Source organism: Dendroctonus ponderosae, unplaced genomic scaffold (assembly GCF_020466585.1).
Source record: "Dendroctonus ponderosae isolate FM_Combo_2020 unplaced genomic scaffold, Dpon_F_20191213v2 Dpon_F_20191213_3, whole genome shotgun sequence".
NCBI lineage: Eukaryota > Metazoa > Arthropoda > Insecta > Coleoptera > Curculionidae > Dendroctonus > Dendroctonus ponderosae.
The window spans coordinates 4,153,101-4,173,681 of NW_026018508.1; the positions used below are offsets into that span (position 1 = coordinate 4,153,101).

At 34.7% G+C, this 20,581-nt stretch overlaps 3 protein-coding genes across 5 annotated transcripts in view; 2 read left to right on the top strand and 1 right to left on the bottom strand.

Annotated features, from left to right (window-relative positions):
- Positions 1–10,616, top strand: part of LOC109540322 (probable citrate synthase 2, mitochondrial) — a 17,877-nt gene extending 7,261 nt beyond the window's left edge. Inside the window, exons 2-8 of the mRNA XM_019908661.2 lie at positions 934–1,095; positions 4,882–5,079; positions 5,195–5,471; positions 5,532–5,776; positions 5,885–6,088; positions 9,836–9,940; positions 10,005–10,616. Of these exons, the coding sequence (XP_019764220.2) occupies positions 934–1,095; positions 4,882–5,079; positions 5,195–5,471; positions 5,532–5,776; positions 5,885–6,088; positions 9,836–9,940; positions 10,005–10,166 (1,353 nt within the window). The 3' untranslated portion in view covers positions 10,167–10,616. The remainder of the gene's footprint in view (positions 1–933; positions 1,096–4,881; positions 5,080–5,194; positions 5,472–5,531; positions 5,777–5,884; positions 6,089–9,835; positions 9,941–10,004) is intronic.
- Positions 10,617–10,987: 371 nt separating this feature from the next.
- On the bottom strand, positions 10,988–15,212 carry LOC109540363 (bifunctional peptidase and (3S)-lysyl hydroxylase Jmjd7). The gene is made up of 5 exons (XM_019908719.2): positions 14,667–15,212; positions 12,298–12,469; positions 12,083–12,235; positions 11,844–12,010; positions 10,988–11,446 (listed from the first exon to the last, which is right to left on the bottom strand). Exons 1-5 carry the CDS (start codon positions 14,737–14,739, stop codon positions 11,013–11,015), a joined length of 999 nt encoding a protein of 332 aa, XP_019764278.1. The 5' UTR covers positions 14,740–15,212; the 3' UTR covers positions 10,988–11,012.
- Positions 15,213–18,888: 3,676 nt separating this feature from the next.
- LOC109540266 (acylphosphatase-2) lies at positions 18,889–19,922 on the top strand. 3 transcript variants are annotated; one of them, XM_048665130.1, is made up of 4 exons: positions 18,889–18,976; positions 19,036–19,118; positions 19,549–19,675; positions 19,733–19,922. In XM_048665130.1, the coding sequence occupies exons 2-4, from the start codon at positions 19,049–19,051 to the stop codon at positions 19,845–19,847; spliced, it is 312 nt and encodes a 103-aa protein (XP_048521087.1). In that variant the 5' UTR covers positions 18,889–18,976; positions 19,036–19,048; the 3' UTR covers positions 19,848–19,922. The 3 variants fall into 3 exon arrangements, with proteins under 3 accessions (XP_048521087.1, XP_048521086.1, XP_048521088.1); XM_048665129.1 differs by lacking the exons at positions 18,889–18,976; positions 19,036–19,118 and adding an exon at positions 19,366–19,443; XM_048665131.1 differs by lacking the exons at positions 18,889–18,976; positions 19,036–19,118 and adding an exon at positions 19,469–19,493.
- The last annotated feature ends 659 nt before the right edge of the window (positions 19,923–20,581 follow it).

A 20,581-nucleotide genomic window follows, 5' to 3' on the forward strand; every position in this document is an offset into this window, starting at 1 on the left:
GAAATTTCGCAAGCTGTTAAAGTTACCGAATCTTACACAAGTACCTTCGTGAGCCATTTCAATATTATGTATTTTGTTCTTAATACCTATCTACAGAGAACAAGCGCAGTGCAATTTTGGGCAAAAAGTCTTAAGTTTAAATACGAAAATTTAATTTAAAATTTGATTACCGCTATTGCAGGTTATTCAAAAATTATTATTTTTGTCGTTTTAATAATCGTTTTAATACATTTAATAGGTTTCATTCTACTTACTACCTTCCTTTTACTTACGTTGTGATATTAAGCAGGTATACGGGGTGGATAGCAAGGAAATCCTAATTGAGATAAATTAAAATATAAATAAATACAGGGTGGTTTTTTAGTGCGATAGAGTCCATTATTTCCGATGTTGTTGAACTTTSGAAAAATAGTTTYATWTAWGTTGTTGACGCACAAAGTGCGCAMATTTTAAAAATRTCTTATTTGATGTAGAGTGTCTCAGAAAAGCGAAGCAAGATCAAAGTGTATTTTTTTAAATAGAACTACCCATTTTTCATTAGCTCATGGAATGCAGCTTGAAACACTGCATATGCACCGTAAATTGTTTTTTTCTTACTTGCGACGTTGGCAGATTATCGCCATTTTAGTAAAATTTTGCGATAATTAAAATAATAAAGTTATACCAGGTATAGTTTGAAGTAAGTGGTCATATTTTTCGGTTACTAAAATGACTTTTTTGACAGATTTATTGTTGAGTTTTTTCATATCCGAAAAACATTTTACAAATGAGTCTACTAAAGGTATTCAAATCATGTATAGGTTTTTTCGTTTAACTTTCCTGCTGAGTTGATTTTCGATATGCACTTTCACCTATAACATATGAGTACACATGTTTAGTTATTATCAGTTATGTTTTTTTATTGTTTACCAAGTGTTTGGTTTTGTGTTGCAGAAGATCGTTCCTCAATTATCAGTAGTTCTAAGACAGCTCAGTGATGCCTCCACGGATCTCAAAGCCGTTTTAGCGGCTAAAATCCCCAAAGAACAAGAACGTGTTAAGAACTTCCGTAAAAGTCATGGGGCTACCAAAGTCGGTGAAGTCACCGTTGATATGGTAAGTRCATATGTAATCTATTGAAATGTGGTAWGTTGGGTTCTGGTAAGTTGTTTATAGTGCTGCAAACTAAAATTGACCGGTTAATTTCCATGAAAAGTATCTGTTTCTGAACTGAACGTTCTGCGTCATTTGTGCTGGTACGACCACAGCGAAACTCAGTAAACCACTTCTTAATAGTACCTATAGTATTTATCGAGATTTTTCCTTCGTTTCCTTTATGGTTTTTACGTAAAAAATAATGGTTAATCAGCACTCGAAAGTTACTTTTTTCCGTTTTCGTCGAAATTGACGAAGTCATCTCCTTTCAATGACTGTTAAATACGAGCTAAATTACTTAGCGTACTTAAAATTTCACAGCAGTCTACTAACACACGACAGTTGACGGGAGTAGTGTTGAATTTAAAGTTACTACCTAGGAAATTAAAAAAGTCACTGACTTATCAAACGACCCTCGTATATTCTTGGAGCCCAAGAGTCTACCTTTGAATGTTGTATGTTTTCTGCTTACCATTGGAATGAATGTAGGCTTCATTTCATAAATTAGTTCTATTTTATACCCAACTCGCTAGTTTAGCCTTTCGGATTTTGGTCAATAATTGGTTAAATTTAATTCATAGAAACTGTTTTAGTTACATTTACTTCATAATTTGTTAATGGCCTCGCTCTTGAATTTTAATGGGACATTTTATTCATTTCACATCGCTAAACTATTTAAAAACATTTTTCATACTAAATTCGTTTGAAATCAGTCAATGCAAAAACCTTGTTTTACAAACAACAATAACATTCCATTAAAATCTCCCGAAATGTACTCACTCGTGATTAATCGCTGGAAAATTAATGTTTTCGCTCAACGATACAGTAGCATTTATCGTCTTGTATAAAAAAAATACTATTATAGTTGAAAACTCAGTTACACAAAGTTTATTTAAAACTAAAATCTTAGTTGAAATACATACAAAATGAAAACGCCTTGAAATTGCACATACTTAATACTAATAGAATAATTACAGGAAAAACATTTTTCCTTGTTTTCATTTTTGTCACACCTGTTTCATGGAAATTATCCATTCATATTTTATTTATTTTGATATGCACATAGCGCTGTCTTTCATGTTGTATCGATTGTACATCCAAGGCAACTTTTAGTCGGAATTCAAGAACAGGCTTTAGCTGTTCAAAATGTACAAACAAAGTTCTAATAATTAAAAGAAAACATAGTTTATATAATAATTTATGTGCAGTGCGCCGAAAAATGTGTGTGCTAAAGGCAAACGAAATTGATCCGAAATAAACTTAAAAAATTGTAATAATCATGTGTATTCTATTTTTTCAAAACATATGTATTCTCGGCCACATTCACTTGTGGGATTTTGGACTAAGTTATAACAGTCAGACGTCACTTATCTGGCTTCATTCCAGAGGATCAATATTTTCTATACCATAACTGAATACTTGAATATCTTCCAGGTTTGAAAGTCTGGAAAATCTCATTTTACATGAAGCCTAAAAGTTTTATCCAAAAGCCGTTTTTTATACGGGGTGTCAATTTGAAAACTTCTCACCCTTAATATCTTTCATGCAGTTGAAAATATGAAAAATAAAAAAAAAAACCGTCAATTTTATTTGTAAGGGGATCACTTTAAATTAATATTTTTAGCCTCCTTGTTTCAACCCTTTATGACGGGCAGATGTCACCCTTAGAATCTTAAGTGCGAAGGGGGGTCAAGTGGCACATGGATTTAAAGGGCGTCCAATTCTCTTTACATTAGTTACTACTTTGTTGCTTTTTGTTCAGAGGGGTCCGAATAATCGCGTTTTAAAGTTGTAGAAACAATTTAACTTGCGCGCATTCAGATATTGGTTTTCATGTTAGTGTTTACACAAAAACAATTGTATTGGATCTCCGTGTAATACAGATGATTAAAAGAGTAGGTTATACTGTTAAGATCGTTGAATAAAAGGGAGAAAATCTACTTGAAACAATTGATTGACACGTATAACCATTTTCTAATGTTATTCCTGAGCTATTGCCTATTGAGCCAGAAATGTAATTCTTGAGTGAAAATAATTAACAAATTGTAATACATTTTTTAAAAACCAGTTTAGTAGAAATTATATGCACATGCGACGCACTTTACAGTATGTATTTTTAGAAGATATTTTTTGCTTAAAAATAACAGACGATCACATGTTTTCCATTTATTTGAAACTTATTTTAACTAACTAACTTATTATAAAATTTACTTTCCATTGAGTTTTCTGTTATCATTAGAAATATCAACTATCATATGCCACTTGAACGGATCAATCCACAGCAAATGGTTATATTACACTGATACCCTGGTTTATTCTTTAAAATAATAATTTATCATTCACCCTCGTTTAGAAATTTTGGTTTACATACTTAAATTTCCTTAATAAAGGGGGAAATTAACGTTGAGCTTGATAAACGAAATATAATGGCACTGCATTTATTTTTCCATCGATTGATTGATATGTACCGACTTGTTTATCTATATCATTAGCCTACTGATCATCAATAATGACTAAAATGTGTCTTATGTGGATGACATCGATAATTTAAGTTATTTACTACTACTGAATTATGGATTATTATTTCCTTAGTAACTGAGAAACACATGACAATATATCAGAGACACACATTTTGATCAATCCTTTCAATAATCATTTTGATCATTCCTTAATAGGAAGTTTAAAAATGGTAAAATGTATACCTAGGTTGAAATACAACCAGTTGCAAAATAAAACGTATGTGTTAATTTCTTACATAAACCAAAATATTTCGATCTCGAACCATTTGGTTGAGATTTGATTTTGTTCGTAGGAAAGGTCAGGGTCAGGACAAAGTACTTAGTGCATGGATTAATAATTTGCAGTTGTTTACACATCTTGTTGTATCTATTATGATTTGAAAAGTTCGCATTGTTTCGCAAATACTGCTTCGAAGATCAATATAATATTATTGTATATATCACAATATATACACACGGTATGTGTTTTCATGTTATAAACATAAAAACTTCTTACGAACACGAAAACGTTCTTGTGAATGAAAAATAAATGCAGAATGCGTGAACCGAACGCATTACAGAAAGTCATGCCGTCGAAATCTCATGATAAAATAATTTACTTAACCAGTAAAACGCTACGGCGTGACATTCATTATCTTGCTATAGTAGTCACGCAACAATCATTTTTCTAAAAGTTTATGAATTTGTTTGGCATAGCGATATGTGCAACCCGGAGAGATAATAGTTTGCTTTGTTGCTTCAAAATTGAACTGTTTAAGTAACAAAATATTTTTAAAACAAATTAAAGAAAAATGTTACAAAATGGCAAAACAAGTACCCTAATGCCCTTTGTCCAATATAAGATGAGAACGAACGAATTTTCTGACGAGTTGCCATCAAAGCACCAACACTACAAACCGACTGCAACTCAAAACCGACTACACTTTCATTAGCAACTTGTGTCAGTTCAAGTCAGTGTGAAAAGCACATTATCAGTTTTATGGTTGTAACTTTCGTTTTCAAGTAACCATCAAAACCGTTGTTCCTTTAAATACGACTCTCTTTATTTATTAGCAAAATCGAAAAGCTGTTTAAATGATAAATGATGCAACGGTATTTAACATATTGACATTTAGATAAGTCTTTTTAAATATTCCGAAAATTATGATCATGTCCTTGAATGTTACGCTTTATAGCAAATGTTGAAAAAATTGCTAGTACTTACGGCAAATTCAATATTGAATTATAGATGTACGGAGGTATGAGAGGAATCAAAGGTTTGGTATGGGAACCATCCGTGCTAGACGCCGACGAAGGTATCCGCTTTCGGGGCCTTTCCATTCCCGAATGTCAAAAAGTTCTTCCTAAGGCTCCAGGTGGCAACGAGCCCATTCCAGAAGGTCTCTTCTGGCTATTAATTACTGGAGATGTACCTACAGATGCCCAGGTGAGCGCCCATCCAGTCAGCGTTACTCTAATGCTAATAGGATGCTTTTACAAGATATACAATTGTACATTTTCCTGAAATAACACACACTACAATGCTTATTGTTGTTTTACAGGCCAAAGCCATTTCGAAAGAATGGGCTGAACGTGCTGAATTACCTCCCCATGTGGTAACCCTGCTCAACACTCTACCCAGCAATGTTCATCCTATGTCGCAATTGTCCGCTGCCATCACTGTCTTGAACAGCGAAAGCAAATTCGCTAAAGCCTACGCTAGCGGAGTGCACAAGTCCAAATATTGGGAATACGTTTATGAAGATTCCATGGATTTGATCGCCAGATTGCCAGTAGTTGCCGCCACGGTGTATAGAAATACCTATCGGGATGGATCAGGTTATTCTCTTATTCATTCTCTTATTCCAAATGCTTTGCTAATATTTCCAATTTTTATAGGAATTGGTGCCATTGATACATCCAAGGATTGGTCTTACAACTTCACTCAGATGCTGGGCTATGATGATCCCAAATTCATCGAATTGATGAGATTATATCTTACCATCCACAGTGACCATGAAGGTGGTAATGTCTCTGCTCACACCACGCACTTGGTGGGATCAGCTCTTAGCGACCCTTATTTGTCATTTGCCGCTGGTTTGAATGGTTTGGCTGGACCACTTCATGGATTAGCCAATCAAGAAGTAAGTTGTTTGCCCTTTACAAACAAATGCGCCAACCGATTTTTGAACAAGATTGCTATACAAAATCTAAATGTGTTTTTATAACTAAGGGTACACAATTGTTCGTAGGTACTCTTGTGGATTCAAAAACTCCGCCAACAAGTTGGTGACAAATACACTGAGGAGCAATTGAAAGAGTTCATCTGGAAAACTTTGAAGTCTGGTCAAGTAGTACCTGGTTACGGTCATGCCGTTTTAAGGAAGACTGACCCACGTTACACGTGTCAACGAGAATTCGCTTTGAAACATCTTCCCGAGGATCCCCTCTTCAAGGTAAGTGCTTTTAAGAAACTAATTGTTTTATGATAATCTCCGATCATTTTGCTCCCAATGATACATTTCATCTTAAAGCGTTCATAATTGGTTTTGCGTTAAACCTTATCCATTTTCAATTTCCTGTTCACTGTGCAGCTGCAGTGAAGAAAATAAGGGCAAACGAAAAATATATTAGATAAAATTTGACTGTGAGCTAAAGATTCTGCTTCTTATTCAGTACGTTTGAGTTCACTCTTAGACATAGGCTTCTTCCATTTGTCTCCATGTCGATCTACACTGTGCTGAGAGAATCCAGTTCTTTCCTGCTCGTCTCTGTATACCATCTCGCCATCTTAACAGGGGTGTGCCAACACTGTTAGTTGTGGTTTCCACTGCATGACGCGCCCATCTCCATTTACTTCTCTCACTTTGTTCTACCGCCTCACGGACTTGCTTTTTCACGGGTTTTCGCCCTGATATCTTCATTCGTTTGCCTATCTCTCCAGCTAACTCCGAGTATTGCTCGTTCCATCGCAAGTTGGCAGATTTAGTCGCTGTGCGCATTTCTTAGTTTGGGTAACTGTCTCGAGTCCGTACAACATAACCGGTAGCACGCACGCATCATACACCTTTCGTTTTAAGTTTATTGGTAGTGCAAGATTTCCAAAAGCCACCCAAACCAACTACTCCAGACAACTTCTCCTCTCTATTTCGGCCGTCTGATTGCTCTTACGTGGCATTATGTTGTGGCCAAGATATATATGTATATTCTTCTACAACTTGAAATGCGTGGTTATCGATAGTGACACAAATATTATCTGGGCTCATAATCTTGTTTTTTCGAAGATTCATTTCTGGACCCAATATTTGTGATGCTTYCCTCAGTTCGTGTAACATATTGTACCGTGGATGGCCGAGTATCGAACTCTTTCTTCAGCTTCCAACTTTTATTTACCTCGGTATAACTTTAAATACGGAACAGGAACAAACTAACTTCAAAATTACCGTCAACTTCACAAACAATAACAAAAACACACGGAAAACACGCTCTTCCGACTCGCGGAGTTTAACCTCTTCTGTACTCAGGTCGCTGCTGTCACTTCACTCCCCTTGTCTGGTTCTCCTCGTCGCTTATATAGTTTTCTCCAGGTATCCCAGATAGTTCTAGAAATCTCCAGAACAGGTGCGAAACTTCCCGCTTGTCAGTGTCATATTTGACAGTAAATGGGGCCCAAATGGGCTCCCATTTACTGAAATACCATGAATTTCGATCCCCCATTCCAAACGTGAGTACCCCAGGCCATTTCCGTTACAATATTGCTGAGCTSCSCTGCATTAGAGCTGATGAWTACAATGTCGTCGACAAACGGGGATGATTTAGGTGTCTTCCGTCTATGTTGACTCCCTTTTGTTGCCATGACAATTTMTTAAAGACATAGCTAGGGTGAATAATTTTGGAGAAATGGAGTTACCCTGTCTRACACCTCTATATTGGGATCTTATTCGTTGTTGAGTTTCCATCTATTTTGACATGGAGCGTAGCATCTTTGTTGATGTCTTCAATGAGGCTCGTATATCTTGAGTCGACTCTCGCGTTGCTCACCACCTCTAGCACCGCCCATGTTTCCAGTGAGTCGAATGCTTTCTGGTAGTCAACGAATGCCATTTACATAACGAGGTGTAACGGGCCATTGTGCTCTGCACACTTCTCAATAAACGTGCGCACCCTTTGAATGTGGTCCAATGTCCTAAAGCTACTCCGGAATCCAGCCTGTTTCACGGGCTGGTAAAAATCTTATAAAAATAAAACTTATTTTTGAGGCGGTTGGTAATGATTTTGCCTGGGAGCCTATAAAAAACTAATAGAAAGCTAATCGGTTTGTAGTTCTCTATGTTAATTCGGCGCCGGTTTTTAAAGAATATTATTACCTCGGCATTTATTCATTTATCGATAATTTTTTCGTCCTCCATGCGTCTGTTAAAAAGGACAATCAGCGCTTTCTCAAGAGTTTTACCTCCGTTTTAACATGTTTGCTCTAAAGAGATCTTATCCTGGGGCCTTCCTGTTCTTCATCTGCTTTAATGCCATTCTTAACTCTGCCTCTCTGTAACAACTTCTCCTTGTTGGTTCTTAATTTTGTATATGAGCGACTTTCCTTTTGTTCTTTTCGATCGAAATACTTTTATATTCACGTTGTTCTCGATAGCTTCGTTTATTATTTGTGTTATAAGAGCTCGGGCCCTTTCTAATTGCCTTCTTTACTTCTCTATCCAGCGTTTGACATCTTGCTAATCTCTGTCCGTTGTTTTGCGTTCTGCCAGTAGTTCATTGGTGGTTCTGAGTTTCGTATCAGCTCTTGCTTTCATGGAGCATATTTTCTTTGTAGCTACCTGCCCACGTTTTTTCCTCTGAGTGTCATATTTCTCAGAGCTTCTGATGGTTCCAATTTTTTTTGTGCGTTGTAATCCTCTTTTTTCTTTTTAAATTGGGTCGCGGTTGGCCGAATGATTTTCTCCATTTGTTTTATTCTTTCCAAGTGTGTGTTTATATTTATTGTGGCTCGTACGATGCTGTCTTCACTTCTGGTATTAAAACGACTGAGAACCGATGCATCGGTGCAAAACTGTTTATCTGTAGTGAGAACATAATCTATTTCGTTCTTTATTGCGCCATCTGGACTTCTTCAAGTCCACTTTTTTGAGGTTGTTCCTTAAAGAGTGTGTTCATGCAGTACATTTGTTCTTTGTTCAGGAAGTCAAGCAACATTTGGCCTCTATTATTTCGTGTTCCCAGTCCAAAGTTACCTATGTTCGGGCCGCCTGTCGCTGTTTTTTGTCCTATGTTAGCATTAAATCGCCCATTATAATTTTGAACTTGTTTTCTTGGTTTTTAGCTGTTGTTGGTTTTCATAAAACTGCTCGGCGTCTTCGTCTCTCAATATGTGGGTGCATATGCCTGTATGAACTGTATGCTGTGTATTTTGTTCATTTGCAGCGTAGGCTGCAACTACACTTAACTAATCTACACTACTACAGTAGTGTAGATAACACGGGTCTGATATGGCTTTGCTTTTAGTGACAGTATGTTTTATCGTGCTGTTGACCAGGACGATATTGGCCTCGCCTTTTATTCTAGTCTCACCTTATTCCAAGTAGGTGCTCTTATAGTCTCATTGTGCAAATGTTATATGTTAAAACTAAAATGTTCTTTTTGGTTTTTCGCTTTTTAACTGATATGGGCGGACTGATCAATCCGTGCGAGATTCTGAGCGCTTAGCTCTACTCCCCTGGGTTATTTCTGTTCTGGAATTCGAAATTTTCATTTTTGGCAGGGGTTCGGCAGGCAACGCCACGCTTGCCGAGCGGGTTGGCGAGTGTTTATTTTCAGCCGCCCATTCTGGGTCAGACTTGCTGTTTGTAGCCGCTCATTCTGAGACATACGCTACTTTCCTGTTGGTCCGCGGAAGGTGTTTTATTTCTCTCCTATCACCCATATCTGGCAGGTATTCTCCTATCCGCCACGTGTGGACCTGTCTTCTAGGCGTTACGGGATCTCCCGAAGAAGCGAAAGATTGGATATATGAATTCGGTTCGTGTTATGTTGAAGTTGATTATAAATTGATTCATGGCATCCGGTGGAACATTGAATTAGATTTATGGATAAACTCACACGTAATATGAATTGCAGTTCGCTATAGGCGGAAATTTACTGTAACATGGTTCAAATTGGCAAACTCTTACTATACTTCAAAAATTTTATTATAGCTGGTGTCCGACATCTATAAAGTAGTGCCACCAATTCTGTTGGAACTTGGCAAAGTGAAGAACCCATGGCCAAATGTAGATGCTCACTCTGGAGTACTATTACAGGTAAAAATACATTTACACAACACGGAAAAAATTTCGTGAACTAATGATAATAATTTTGTTGCAGTATTATGGACTTAAAGAAATGAACTACTATACTGTACTCTTTGGTGTTTCAAGAGCTCTTGGTGTATTAGCTGCCCTTGTTTGGGACCGTGCTCTTGGTCTGCCCATTGAACGACCAAAGTCATTGTCAACCGATAATCTCATGAAATCTTTGAAAGCTTAAAGTTCAATTTTAAAGGTTTATGTGAAATGTGTTATTCGCGGTTTATGTAATTTAGGCTCTGTTGGTAAGTCTGTATCATAACTGGGAATAACATTTTTTTCATAGTTTTATTGTGATTGTCGGAGTGATTTATTTAAACTTATCATATCGTCGGTTACCTGTTTACATACAAATTGCGTAGTTTGGTAAGGATGCCCCAGTTTTAAGTTACCTTCATCAAAATTGATCACATAACCAAAAGTAAAGCTCAATAAGCTAGGAATGTACAAATATATCATTCAATTTTGAATACGTTTTGCTTGTTGTGCGCGATTACTTAGTAGTTTTATTTATTTCGACCATATTTGTAGATTACTTACTTTACTCAATTTATTGTACAGGATTTTTCAAACAATCGTCTCAATGAAATGTAATTAGAAGTTCAATAATAAGACAATACATATTTATAAATGAAAGTTGTTATTCAATTTTGTTTTCCCGTATTTGAGCATTTTTCTTTCAGGGTTCAAACTCATTTACTGTGGCCTACAACAACAAGGCTCTAGTGTGAAGTATACTATTCAGTGAATTTACTGTTTTTATCTTATTAATAATAAAAACAGCGAGGCGTTTTTGTGGCATTTTAAATGGTAAACAATAAAATTGACTGGAACCCAGAAATTTTTTTTGAATTAAGTTGAAATACAGTCAGGAAAATATACACAATGAATTAATAATTATCTCAACCATGAATAATATAATCGTCTGGGAAAAGTAAGTGTGTCTGTGGTTTTTGCTTGAACTTGCGTAGCTGCTGCTGGAATTTCAATATGAGCGCGAAATAGGTAAAAAAAAACATTTTATATATTACGTAAAATCTTGTTTGCCGCACAAAGTGGCCAACATTCTATAGTAACAATATTTTGGATCTGAATATTCAATGTCATACCAATAATTCACAGCTATACATTCATGACTTTGCCTGACGTGATGAAACCACAAACTAGGCAAATACAATATATCACCCTTTTCAACTCGTACATGGAATTTCCGTGTTTTTTTATGGAAATCTGAATAATCTTGATGGTCCTTTTCTTGATTTAAAGGATCTGCCGCAATCCAAAAAACACTTTTTGAGTCTGTGCTGTTTTCCACTTCGTACTGGTGCGCGCCAACATTTTTATACTGTTTTACAGGATAGCTTTTATATGGTACATATGGAAGGTCTGCAGGTGGTATCAGAATAAAATCCTTATACCCATCGATAACACAATAGATATTCTCATAAGGATCTTTGTGCACTAAAAATAAAAATTATACAAAATTTCGATGGTAAACTGAGTGTAATTACATTAATGCAATAAAATATGTGCGTTATCTGTTACTATTTCGAGAGTACAACATTGGTTCTTTTACGTTTGAGGAAACTTAACAGATAATCTGATGAATCATTAAAGCATTTAACATAACAAATATTTCTTTAATTCTGAATGTTTTACATGAATCAACGTAGGCAGGTTCATTGTGAAAAGATTTAAAATCCCATTAATTTAATCTGAAAATGTTTGATAACTTTAGGACACGCTATTTTCCAAAGTGTTCATCCATCGACCAAATACAGTTAAAGATGTAATTCATTCAGAAGAAATACCTAAACTGCTCGCAACTTTAGGGTTACAAAAAAATCGAAAAACATACTGCTTGTAATTGCTCTCTCATCTCCCATCCAGAAGTTAACTGCATCAGGATGCTTGTTAAAAGCGGTTGATGCCCAACTGAATTCCTTCTCAACGTCTTCAAGTAATTCACACAAATGCTGAGTTAAATTGGAATTTTGTTGCTGAATATAGCCGATGTAATTTTTCCTGAAATTTACTATAAATAAAAATCCGCCATCTTTGATTTTGTGATAAGAGTGTTTGAACAAAACTAATTACCGTTTTTCTCTCAGTACACTGAGAAAATCTGCAAATTTCATTTTGGTTTCTTCTGGTAAAAAAAAGCAAGGTTGACCTTCATAGCAAGCAAGTCCATCAGCATACCCGTTAGGGGTTAAACTAACTGTAACTTCTTTTTCTGGAAAATGTCGGCTAGAATTTTTACAAAATTGAATGGTTAAGTATTAGGAGAAAAAAGTTAAAAATGTAAATACCGGAAATATTGGGAATTCCATTTGGCAACAGCCGGCAAATAATTTGCTCCTCCCTTTATCAGAACCGGAAAATTTCTGGAAACATATTCACGCAAAAAAACTAAAGGCCATGATTCTCTCTCGCTTTCAAGATGCGTCACCTCCGGAACATTGGTGTTAAAATACAGCAAATCTAAAAACGTATAAAAACATTAATTGAAAATGAAATTCTTCTCGAATCGCAAAAATCACATGATGAGTAAAAGGCGATTGCTCCCATTAGTTTGATTTAATAAAGAATCTGAAAAAATAAGCTTTTATTTAAAAAGTCAATTACAATAAACACGACGTTGTAAAGTCTACGGCTTTGCTTGTGAACATATTGATTACCAAATAAAGTTTACACCTTTTTATTGATATTTTTCTACTCCAGAGGTACTCTCTCCAGGCAGAGAGGTGCATATTTGAAGATTTGCAGCTGTTACTTAATTTAATTATTCGAGAAGTGGGATTTACTAGGATATGAACATGTTTCATATAAATGAGGGCAATAATCCATATCGTAGGCTTAAAGCTAAAACTGACCAAATGTAAATATCAATTTTTGGTAAATGCACTTTTAAACCGAGCCACAAATTATATCAGAAGACACATTTCGTCAGTTTTTGAAGAAAATAATATTACTTTTTTAAATTACTTGGTCAACATACACAAATATCGCTTTGACTTGGTCACTTTCAGCTTTAAACCCTCGATATGTATCCATATATTATGTAAACGTTTAATTTATTGCTTTTTATTTTTTATACAGAGTGTTTGATAAGTCGGAACATTCCTTTCTGGAGCTTATACTACAAATAATTTTGAATATATTTTCTTAGTATATCATATTCCGGAAAGATCTAGTTTTCCACTTAATCTGAGAAAATACCCGACCTTGCACCAATTTAAGTTACCTTGCATATTTCATGGTTTCCAAGATTGCAATGGTAAAGCTCGTTAAATTTTTGCAATAAAGAGAATAAGCCAGCATAATAGCAATGAAAATCACAAATACATAAAAACGGCAGGTACAAACCCTATTCGTCCACACCGGTTTTTACTTCTCATGCACCCTTCGGGGGTTTAAGCATTAGAAAGTTAAGGTACTTGAATACTGAATACTTGTCTTTATCTATGCCTGAATATAAGATAAACATGTTAGGCACAAAAGACGCATTTTGAAACGAATTAAAAACCGATTTAATTTCAAGTAAGTGCAGGTAGTTAGATTTTCTTGTTGAATGGTGTTAACTTGGAAATTTAGATCCTTTACTTATATGGAAAAGTTATTTACGAAAAGAAATGGCATGCTCGTATCACAGTTGTGCTTTTATTATTTCAAATCTATGACTTAAAATAGTAGTAATTTCCCTAATGCACCATGCATGTATGAGGGAAGACGTATAAAAGGGAAGGCTATCAAAATTAAGATAAAGACTTGGAGGATTGTTCAAACTATTTCAACTAATTGTCCATCAATTAAAAGTCGGTGTTTGAAATTTATTACGGATTATATATTATTATTATTATTAAAATTAGTAAAGTTCGATCATGAAAAAATATTAATTCTATTAATGGGGAGGAGCTATCTTGTAACAAAATTTTTCAGGTTGAAATTGCTAAAAAAAGTTTAAGCTTTATATATGGAGCTTATATCCATTGCACTATTCTGCAATTTGAGAAGTTAGTTACTATTGGGAGTTCGTGATTATCATGTTCAGCTGTAGGGAAATATTGAAACCATTCAATGGATGTGGGGGGTTTTAAAAGAAGATAAATTTAGTCGCTTGGCTACAAAAGCTTCTCAAAAAATATACACAAAATATATGTACGTTTCCTTAACGCAATGTATCGTCGGGGGCTAAAAAACAGTATATAATACAGTTTCAATAATTACTACAACAAGAAACTGAGATGTTTGCAAGTATCTAAATCACTTTTGCATGAAGGTATGTATTTAATCCCTTCGGCAAATGATGTTTTTCCCAATAACAACAATATAAATTAACAAATTTAATTAACTTTGTTGACTAATATCTTTTAATGATTTTCCCTTTTAGTGCTAGTCTTTCTTAACTCGAACCAATCTTAATCGCTGCTTATACTAAATGTGTACTTTAAAATAATCAAGTAGCTTGTAATAAACACAGTAATTCATGGCGGCTATTACGTATAAAATATAATATGTAGAGTTTCAACATTGTTAATTTTGAAGAGCACAATTTAACAACTAACCACAAAATGTTTGGCTCTGTATCTAGGTAGCAAACATCAAATGTAGCATATTCAGTGTAGATTTGTTTGGCAACGTTGACATTGCTAACCTAAAACTTAAAGAAAAGCCTCACCTTGCGTTTCACTGTAAAGCGTATCTAAGGTATTTTCCACTATACAGTTTTGAGAACAATTGCTTGAAGACATCTTTCAAAGATACTCGAAAATACCCTTTTATTAAGCTTGATTTACAATCTCGATTGTTTGTAGTTGGTGCTGTTTATCACCTACTCAACAGTTGAGTATCACGGAACGCTGACGTTTGTTTTGATCCTGAAATAGTCGGTCTGTCTGAATAGTGAGTAGTCTGTGGTCTGGTAGACCGACAGCGTTCTCATTGGTCAGAAGTCTTATGATAATGATTACATCTTACATCCAGCTTTATCAACTTATAATGCTGATTCAAACTTTAATACACATATGGTATCTCTGAACCCAGCAAAGATCCACTCCTCGACATCCAATACCCGTCCTCAACATTATTACTTAAGCTGAATATAGGCCTAACTCATGTCCTGCTGAACCTCCACAGCTAGGACTCGGTACTGATTGGATTTTTATTAATGTTTATCAGTAATAAAGAATATCGAAAATACTACTCTGTGAGATACACTCACTAATTAACATTATTATTGATGTTTAACTAAAAATCAACATACCGAAGAGGCTACTTTGTAAGACATACTCACCTGATTAACAATTAAAACAAACACAAGTACTAAAGGGCACTAACACCGATATGCATAGTCGATCTTAGGCACTTTTCCGGAGATTGTTTTGACCTATCGCCGAGCGTGCCGCCGTCGAATCGAAAGCGACGGGTTTTTGATGCAAAGTTTTTCTTCGTTAGAGGAATCGCTGACGATTCTCCCATAGAATGAGCATGCGCAGTATCACTATTCTGGTGGCCCGTGCAGTCCGCTTTTGCAGTGTTATTTTAACCGATAAAAGTTCGGCAGTTCACTAATTAGCTCCTGGAGTCATTTTAAAGGTCTGCGCTAGAACGCCGTAAAAAGCACGGATAAAATATTGCATAAATGAATTGCAAAATAACTATTTTTTCTAAGAAAACACATTTCAATGGCGAAAGCCGTTATTGACGCTGAGAAAATCAACCAATTCATTCCGAAGCCTTTTTTAACGTTAAAAATGTAATGCAGTAATAACTTAGTTTACCTATTATTATTATTTCAACAACACATCACCCAGACAAACTTAAATTTTTTTCACTAAGTAGGGACTGACAATAAAATTCATTAAAAATGTCTATTATCAAAAAAACAAGAAGGCCTCGAATTGTTCCTGGTAATTGATTAATGACTACAAAACATTTACACAATTTCCTTTGAGAAACGAAAGGACTATGTTTCATATCTCGAATATACGTGAAAATAGTAGAATTATTGTTTGAATTGAATATCACGAGTGTTGATGTTTTATTTACGTATCTTTGTGGTATGTATGTTCAAATCTAATTTCACATCCGAATTATGTCAATTAACACTGTACAAAACATCGAGATCGTTATCCATAGATATATTTTAAACAAAAATAGTATAATAAACACGAGAAGTTGAAAACTTTCGCTCACTAAATAGCTTTGGCGATCGTTCAGAGATGCCTACACTCATATCCGACAAATTCCCCCTGCATCGCCCAACAACATTAAAATGCGATGCTCAACCAATCGGCTGTGCAACCAAAATTGCCTGCAGCGAACGGCGGGAGGCCGGCGCATCTTAAGAGATCCACTATGCATACCGCTGTTCATAGATCACAGCAGAGGTTGCTCAGATCACTCTGTGATCGGTGTCTCTGTTATAGTGATTTATATTGAGCTAGTTCGGTAGAACTATTGCTTTGTATGTACTGCTTTTTGCTTGTTTAATTGTTGAGTTTCTGCTTTCTGCAGTGGCCCTTTATCCTCTTGGGCGGGAAAAGGGTGGAAGGATGTAAGGTGGATCTTAATTTAGCAGTTTGAACTTGAGTTTTGTGAAATTAAAGCCGCAATCTTATCGAATTTGGCTTAAATTTTGGAGTCGGAGGAGAAGCAATTGGACTAGCTACGGCTTTGGTGAGGTGGCCGGAGTACATAATTACGTGGACTGGGATTTTTGTGCGTTTAGAGTTCGTTCTTTTTTTCGTTTCATTTGTTTTTTGATTTTGATACGGTGTTTTCTTGCTTTGTTTTTAAAATATTTATCTTCGTTCATCCAAACATTTCTATTTATCTTAGTAACTTCCCGGAAATATTACTAAATACATTTTGCTCCGTTTCACTTTCTTATCTAAGGTTTTATTTAAACAAAGGAAAAAATACAGTTCAGATTTGGACATAATTAATCACTTGTAAGTACCCATTAATGTTCAAGTTTTGAAGAGTTTTAATAGACCATTACACAACATTAAAATAATTTGGCCGCGGCTCAGGCTCGGCTCGTCAGGCCTGGGCGCACCATAGTACTAGTATGCATAAAGTGTTATGAGTTTATAATGTGGTTTTGCGCAATCGTTTTCGCGAGAGTTCGGCCATCATCAGGCTTTGAAAATTTGTCGATAACAAAATTCAACATACTTATATGTAATTTTGGTAGGACTGAAAAAAGCATGGATATGGATGGTAATACATTGTTTCTTTTTGTGTTTAATACATAAGTGTGTGGAACTTGCAGTTTTCTTCACGATATCAAAAACACTCCTTGAAAGTAGTAGATTTTTGGGTTTTTAAGGATATCGTGGAATAGAATTTCTTTCTGATTTTTTTTAATCACGAGTGTTTCACCTCCAGATGTGTTTTCTCCAAAGCTTACACCGGAATGTTCAGTCCAGTGTAAACTTTTCAGTAAATTACCTCTAAAGATGTAAGCCGTTCGTGATTGCAAAACGTCAGGAAGAAATTATGCACAGCGACAAAAAAGTCCCAAAATCCGCTGGTTTCATATATCATGCTACACAGCTTTAATTGTGCGTATTTAAAGTAGGTATTATTGAAACATTCTCTATGCAACACAGTAATTCATTTGTGCCACAAATCAATTGCTGTGTTGATCTGAAATGTTTAACCCGCGTTTCGCTAAGCTTGCCCTGAATGTGTGATTCATCCAACTCAATTTCGAACAGAACATTTTTTAATATCTATTTTAGGTAGGATATCTTATTGCGAAGATTGTTCCTTTGCAGATTCAAACTTTACATGTTTTTTAATGATATTAGAAACGGTTTAAATCTAATGAAAACGTTTATTGTTATAAATCAAACCGGCTAACAACGCAAAAATAATTTATAGTTTCAGATATAAGTATTAGAAGATTGAAAAAACTATCTTAATATAATAGAAACATTTAATTAATCTGACCAAATAAATCAAAGGTTACTTAACAATTGCTTTTTTAAATTATCACAAATAATTTGTCAATGTCTCAACCGATCTTGTAGGTAGTGTGCTATTATTTTCCCTGTAGCATAACTGGGCTCAAGATACAGACAAAATTAATTTTAGCATGTTTGAAATATTTATCTATTTATTTATTTATTTATTAAGTACTTATTCTCGAGTTCAAACGCCGTCGTCGCTTGAAAAAACGACACTTTTCGCCCTTGTATCGAAAACTACTATTTAGACACTTCGGCTTCCAAAGTTGTTCCAGTAAAATTCGCTAAGCAAATGGCAAAGATCGAAACGATGTGACACCTTGATAAGCATCACTTCAGCATATAGTTTGCAAATTAAAAAAATATGTTAATAATAGACAGTGTATTTGAGTCAAGACATAGAAAATATATTAATCGATAAGAAAAAAATAAAAATTTATAATAAAAATTCTAGCTGTTTATGTGGCAAAACTAAGACTGACGAAGGGTTAAATAATTGCTACTTCTTGGTTGGTAGGTTGTTCTTGCAATAGACGGACTTCATAATTAATCCTGTTTCTACAGCTTGATTTTCACCATTGTCTTGCTGCAGACTTATCTGGCCACTACTTCCACAACGTAAAATAGTAGCATATTTCTTAACTCCTCGTTTGAATGCACCACTTTTCTCATCTTTTTTTCACTGTCTCAAATGAGACACGATTGTAAACGTATTTTTTCTTTAATGTTAATTGTTGTAAAAACCGTTGAAAATTGAGAAAAAAATGTAAGGAATATTTTTTGCATTAATATAGTAATACAATTCATATACTAAGTATATATAATACAATTCATATACTGTATACATTTTTTTTGGTTCTTGGATTTATTTTATCTATAGTGATTAATGCTAAACTGAACCGATGAGTCATAAAGAATTCGAAGCGACATTTCGCTCCTACGACGTTTTTGGTTTAATTATATCTCCGTATCCTTAGACCTTTTTCTAGCAGTATAAAATTGATTGGCAAAGGTAATCAATCGATTTCTATTTTGCTATTAATTAAAACTTTGAAATAAGTGTATTTTAAGATTCAACCAAAAGATGAACACCAGTGAAGTTTTAGTCGATCCCAACGTTTCTGTGGAATTTGAAGTATTTGGAAAAGTTCAAGGTAAGTTTTAAAATTTAATTCGTTATCAAAGTCGATCGCCAATAAAATATATGTCAGGTTTGGCCAAGTTGTCTGCTCTTTGCGTAAGACTTTCGTACGGGCTATTAGAAACAATTACTTTTCTTGATTATAGAAGTATATCGCTACTCATCCTTCTTACACTTTATCGATACTCAAACTTACTTGGAACCAATATTTTATTTTAAAACCCTTATAGCTTTAAAAACATCTTCCGTATAGCTCGATTTAGAAATGTCCGCAGCACGCGTGGCATTTTTCAAATTTTTATTTCACAAATCACATATGCTTCTAGCAAATCTGCTAGGCACGTAAGTTTGATTTGCCTGGTTGTTGGTTGATGTGAAATGTTTTTCAGTAGTTTTTACATTCCGCATAAAAACAATAATTAAACATCATTTATACTTTTTAGGTTGTTCTTTTACCAAATACTGCAAAGATTTGTGTGAAGAGCTCAATGTTGGCGGTTGGATCAAAAATACCAAAAGGGGCACAATTACCGGAAAAATCCAGGGACCTAAATCTCGAGTGGAACAAATGTAAGTACTTCAATATTCCACTCTCAATAGACAATCATCAATAAATTATTTTCTCAGAGTTTACTGGCTCTCTAACAAAGGTTCTCCTGAAAGCCATATAGAGCGATGCGACCTAAACAACTGGCAAATGTTGGCAAAGCTGGATTATACAAGTTTTACTATTAGATTTTAGTAGTTACTCATGATATTATATGTGTTAATTAATAAGCTTTTGTAATATATCTAAGCATTCGCTTACTGAAAATTACTTTTCATACTTTTTGATCAATAATTTACTTTTATTACTACTTACTACCTGATAAGTCACCATTATTTACTCCATTTCCCTAGTGAAGTGAAGTTATATTTCTCTCCCTAGGTCCATAATAATAATAACAAAGTACCTAGATAAGATACCTAAACTACCTAACAAAGATGTTTACGTTTTTCATTAAATTTAGTCTGCCCACCTCTCTCAGTTCAAGTGATATTCCATCCAGTTCCACTTCTAAATCAATGTAACTTTATGATTCACTAATTTTTGGCGCTTCCGGAAGTTTTTCATAGAACAATTTCATGGCTTTTGTTAGTTTTCTGGAGACCCGTAATAGCATTTTTTTAACAAATCAACGCCTTTTAATCTGCAGGCGTTTTCCAAATTAAATGCGTTTTAATATTGAAGAATAACTATTTCGAGTGAGGAATTACCTCCATGTAAATGGTGTCATAAAATATATGATTATCTAAAAAAATCAATTACATAATTAAAACCAACCATTTAAATATTTAAATAAAAATAAATATATTGAATTATTTATTGTTCATTGTACGTACTAACAAGTTAGACACACCTAATGTAATTTACAAAATAGACTGTTTAAATTGTGATAACACATACATAGGTCAAACTGGACAATATCTAAAGAA

Bases quoted from the DNA above. Each gene is read 5' to 3' on its own strand.
- LOC109540266 (XM_048665129.1), top strand. From the start codon at position 19,371: ATGTCCGCAGCACGCGTGGCATTTTTCAAATTTTTATTTCACAAATCA. The intron at 19,444-19,548 runs GCACGTAAGTTT...TATACTTTTTAG, and splicing joins GCTTCTAGCAAATCTGCTAG to GTTGTTCTTTTACCAAATAC. The intron at 19,676-19,732 runs GTAAGTACTTCA...TTATTTTCTCAG, and splicing joins AAATCTCGAGTGGAACAAAT to AGTTTACTGGCTCTCTAACA.
- LOC109540363 (XM_019908719.2), bottom strand. From the start codon at position 14,739: ATGTCTTCAAGCAATTGTTCTCAAAACTGTATAGTGGAAAATACCTTA. The intron at 12,011-12,082 runs GTAATTAGTTTT...AGTAAATTTCAG, and splicing joins AGTGTACTGAGAGAAAAACG to GAAAAATTACATCGGCTATA. The intron at 11,447-11,843 runs GTATGTTTTTCG...TTTTATTTTTAG, and splicing joins TGAGAGAGCAATTACAAGCA to TGCACAAAGATCCTTATGAG.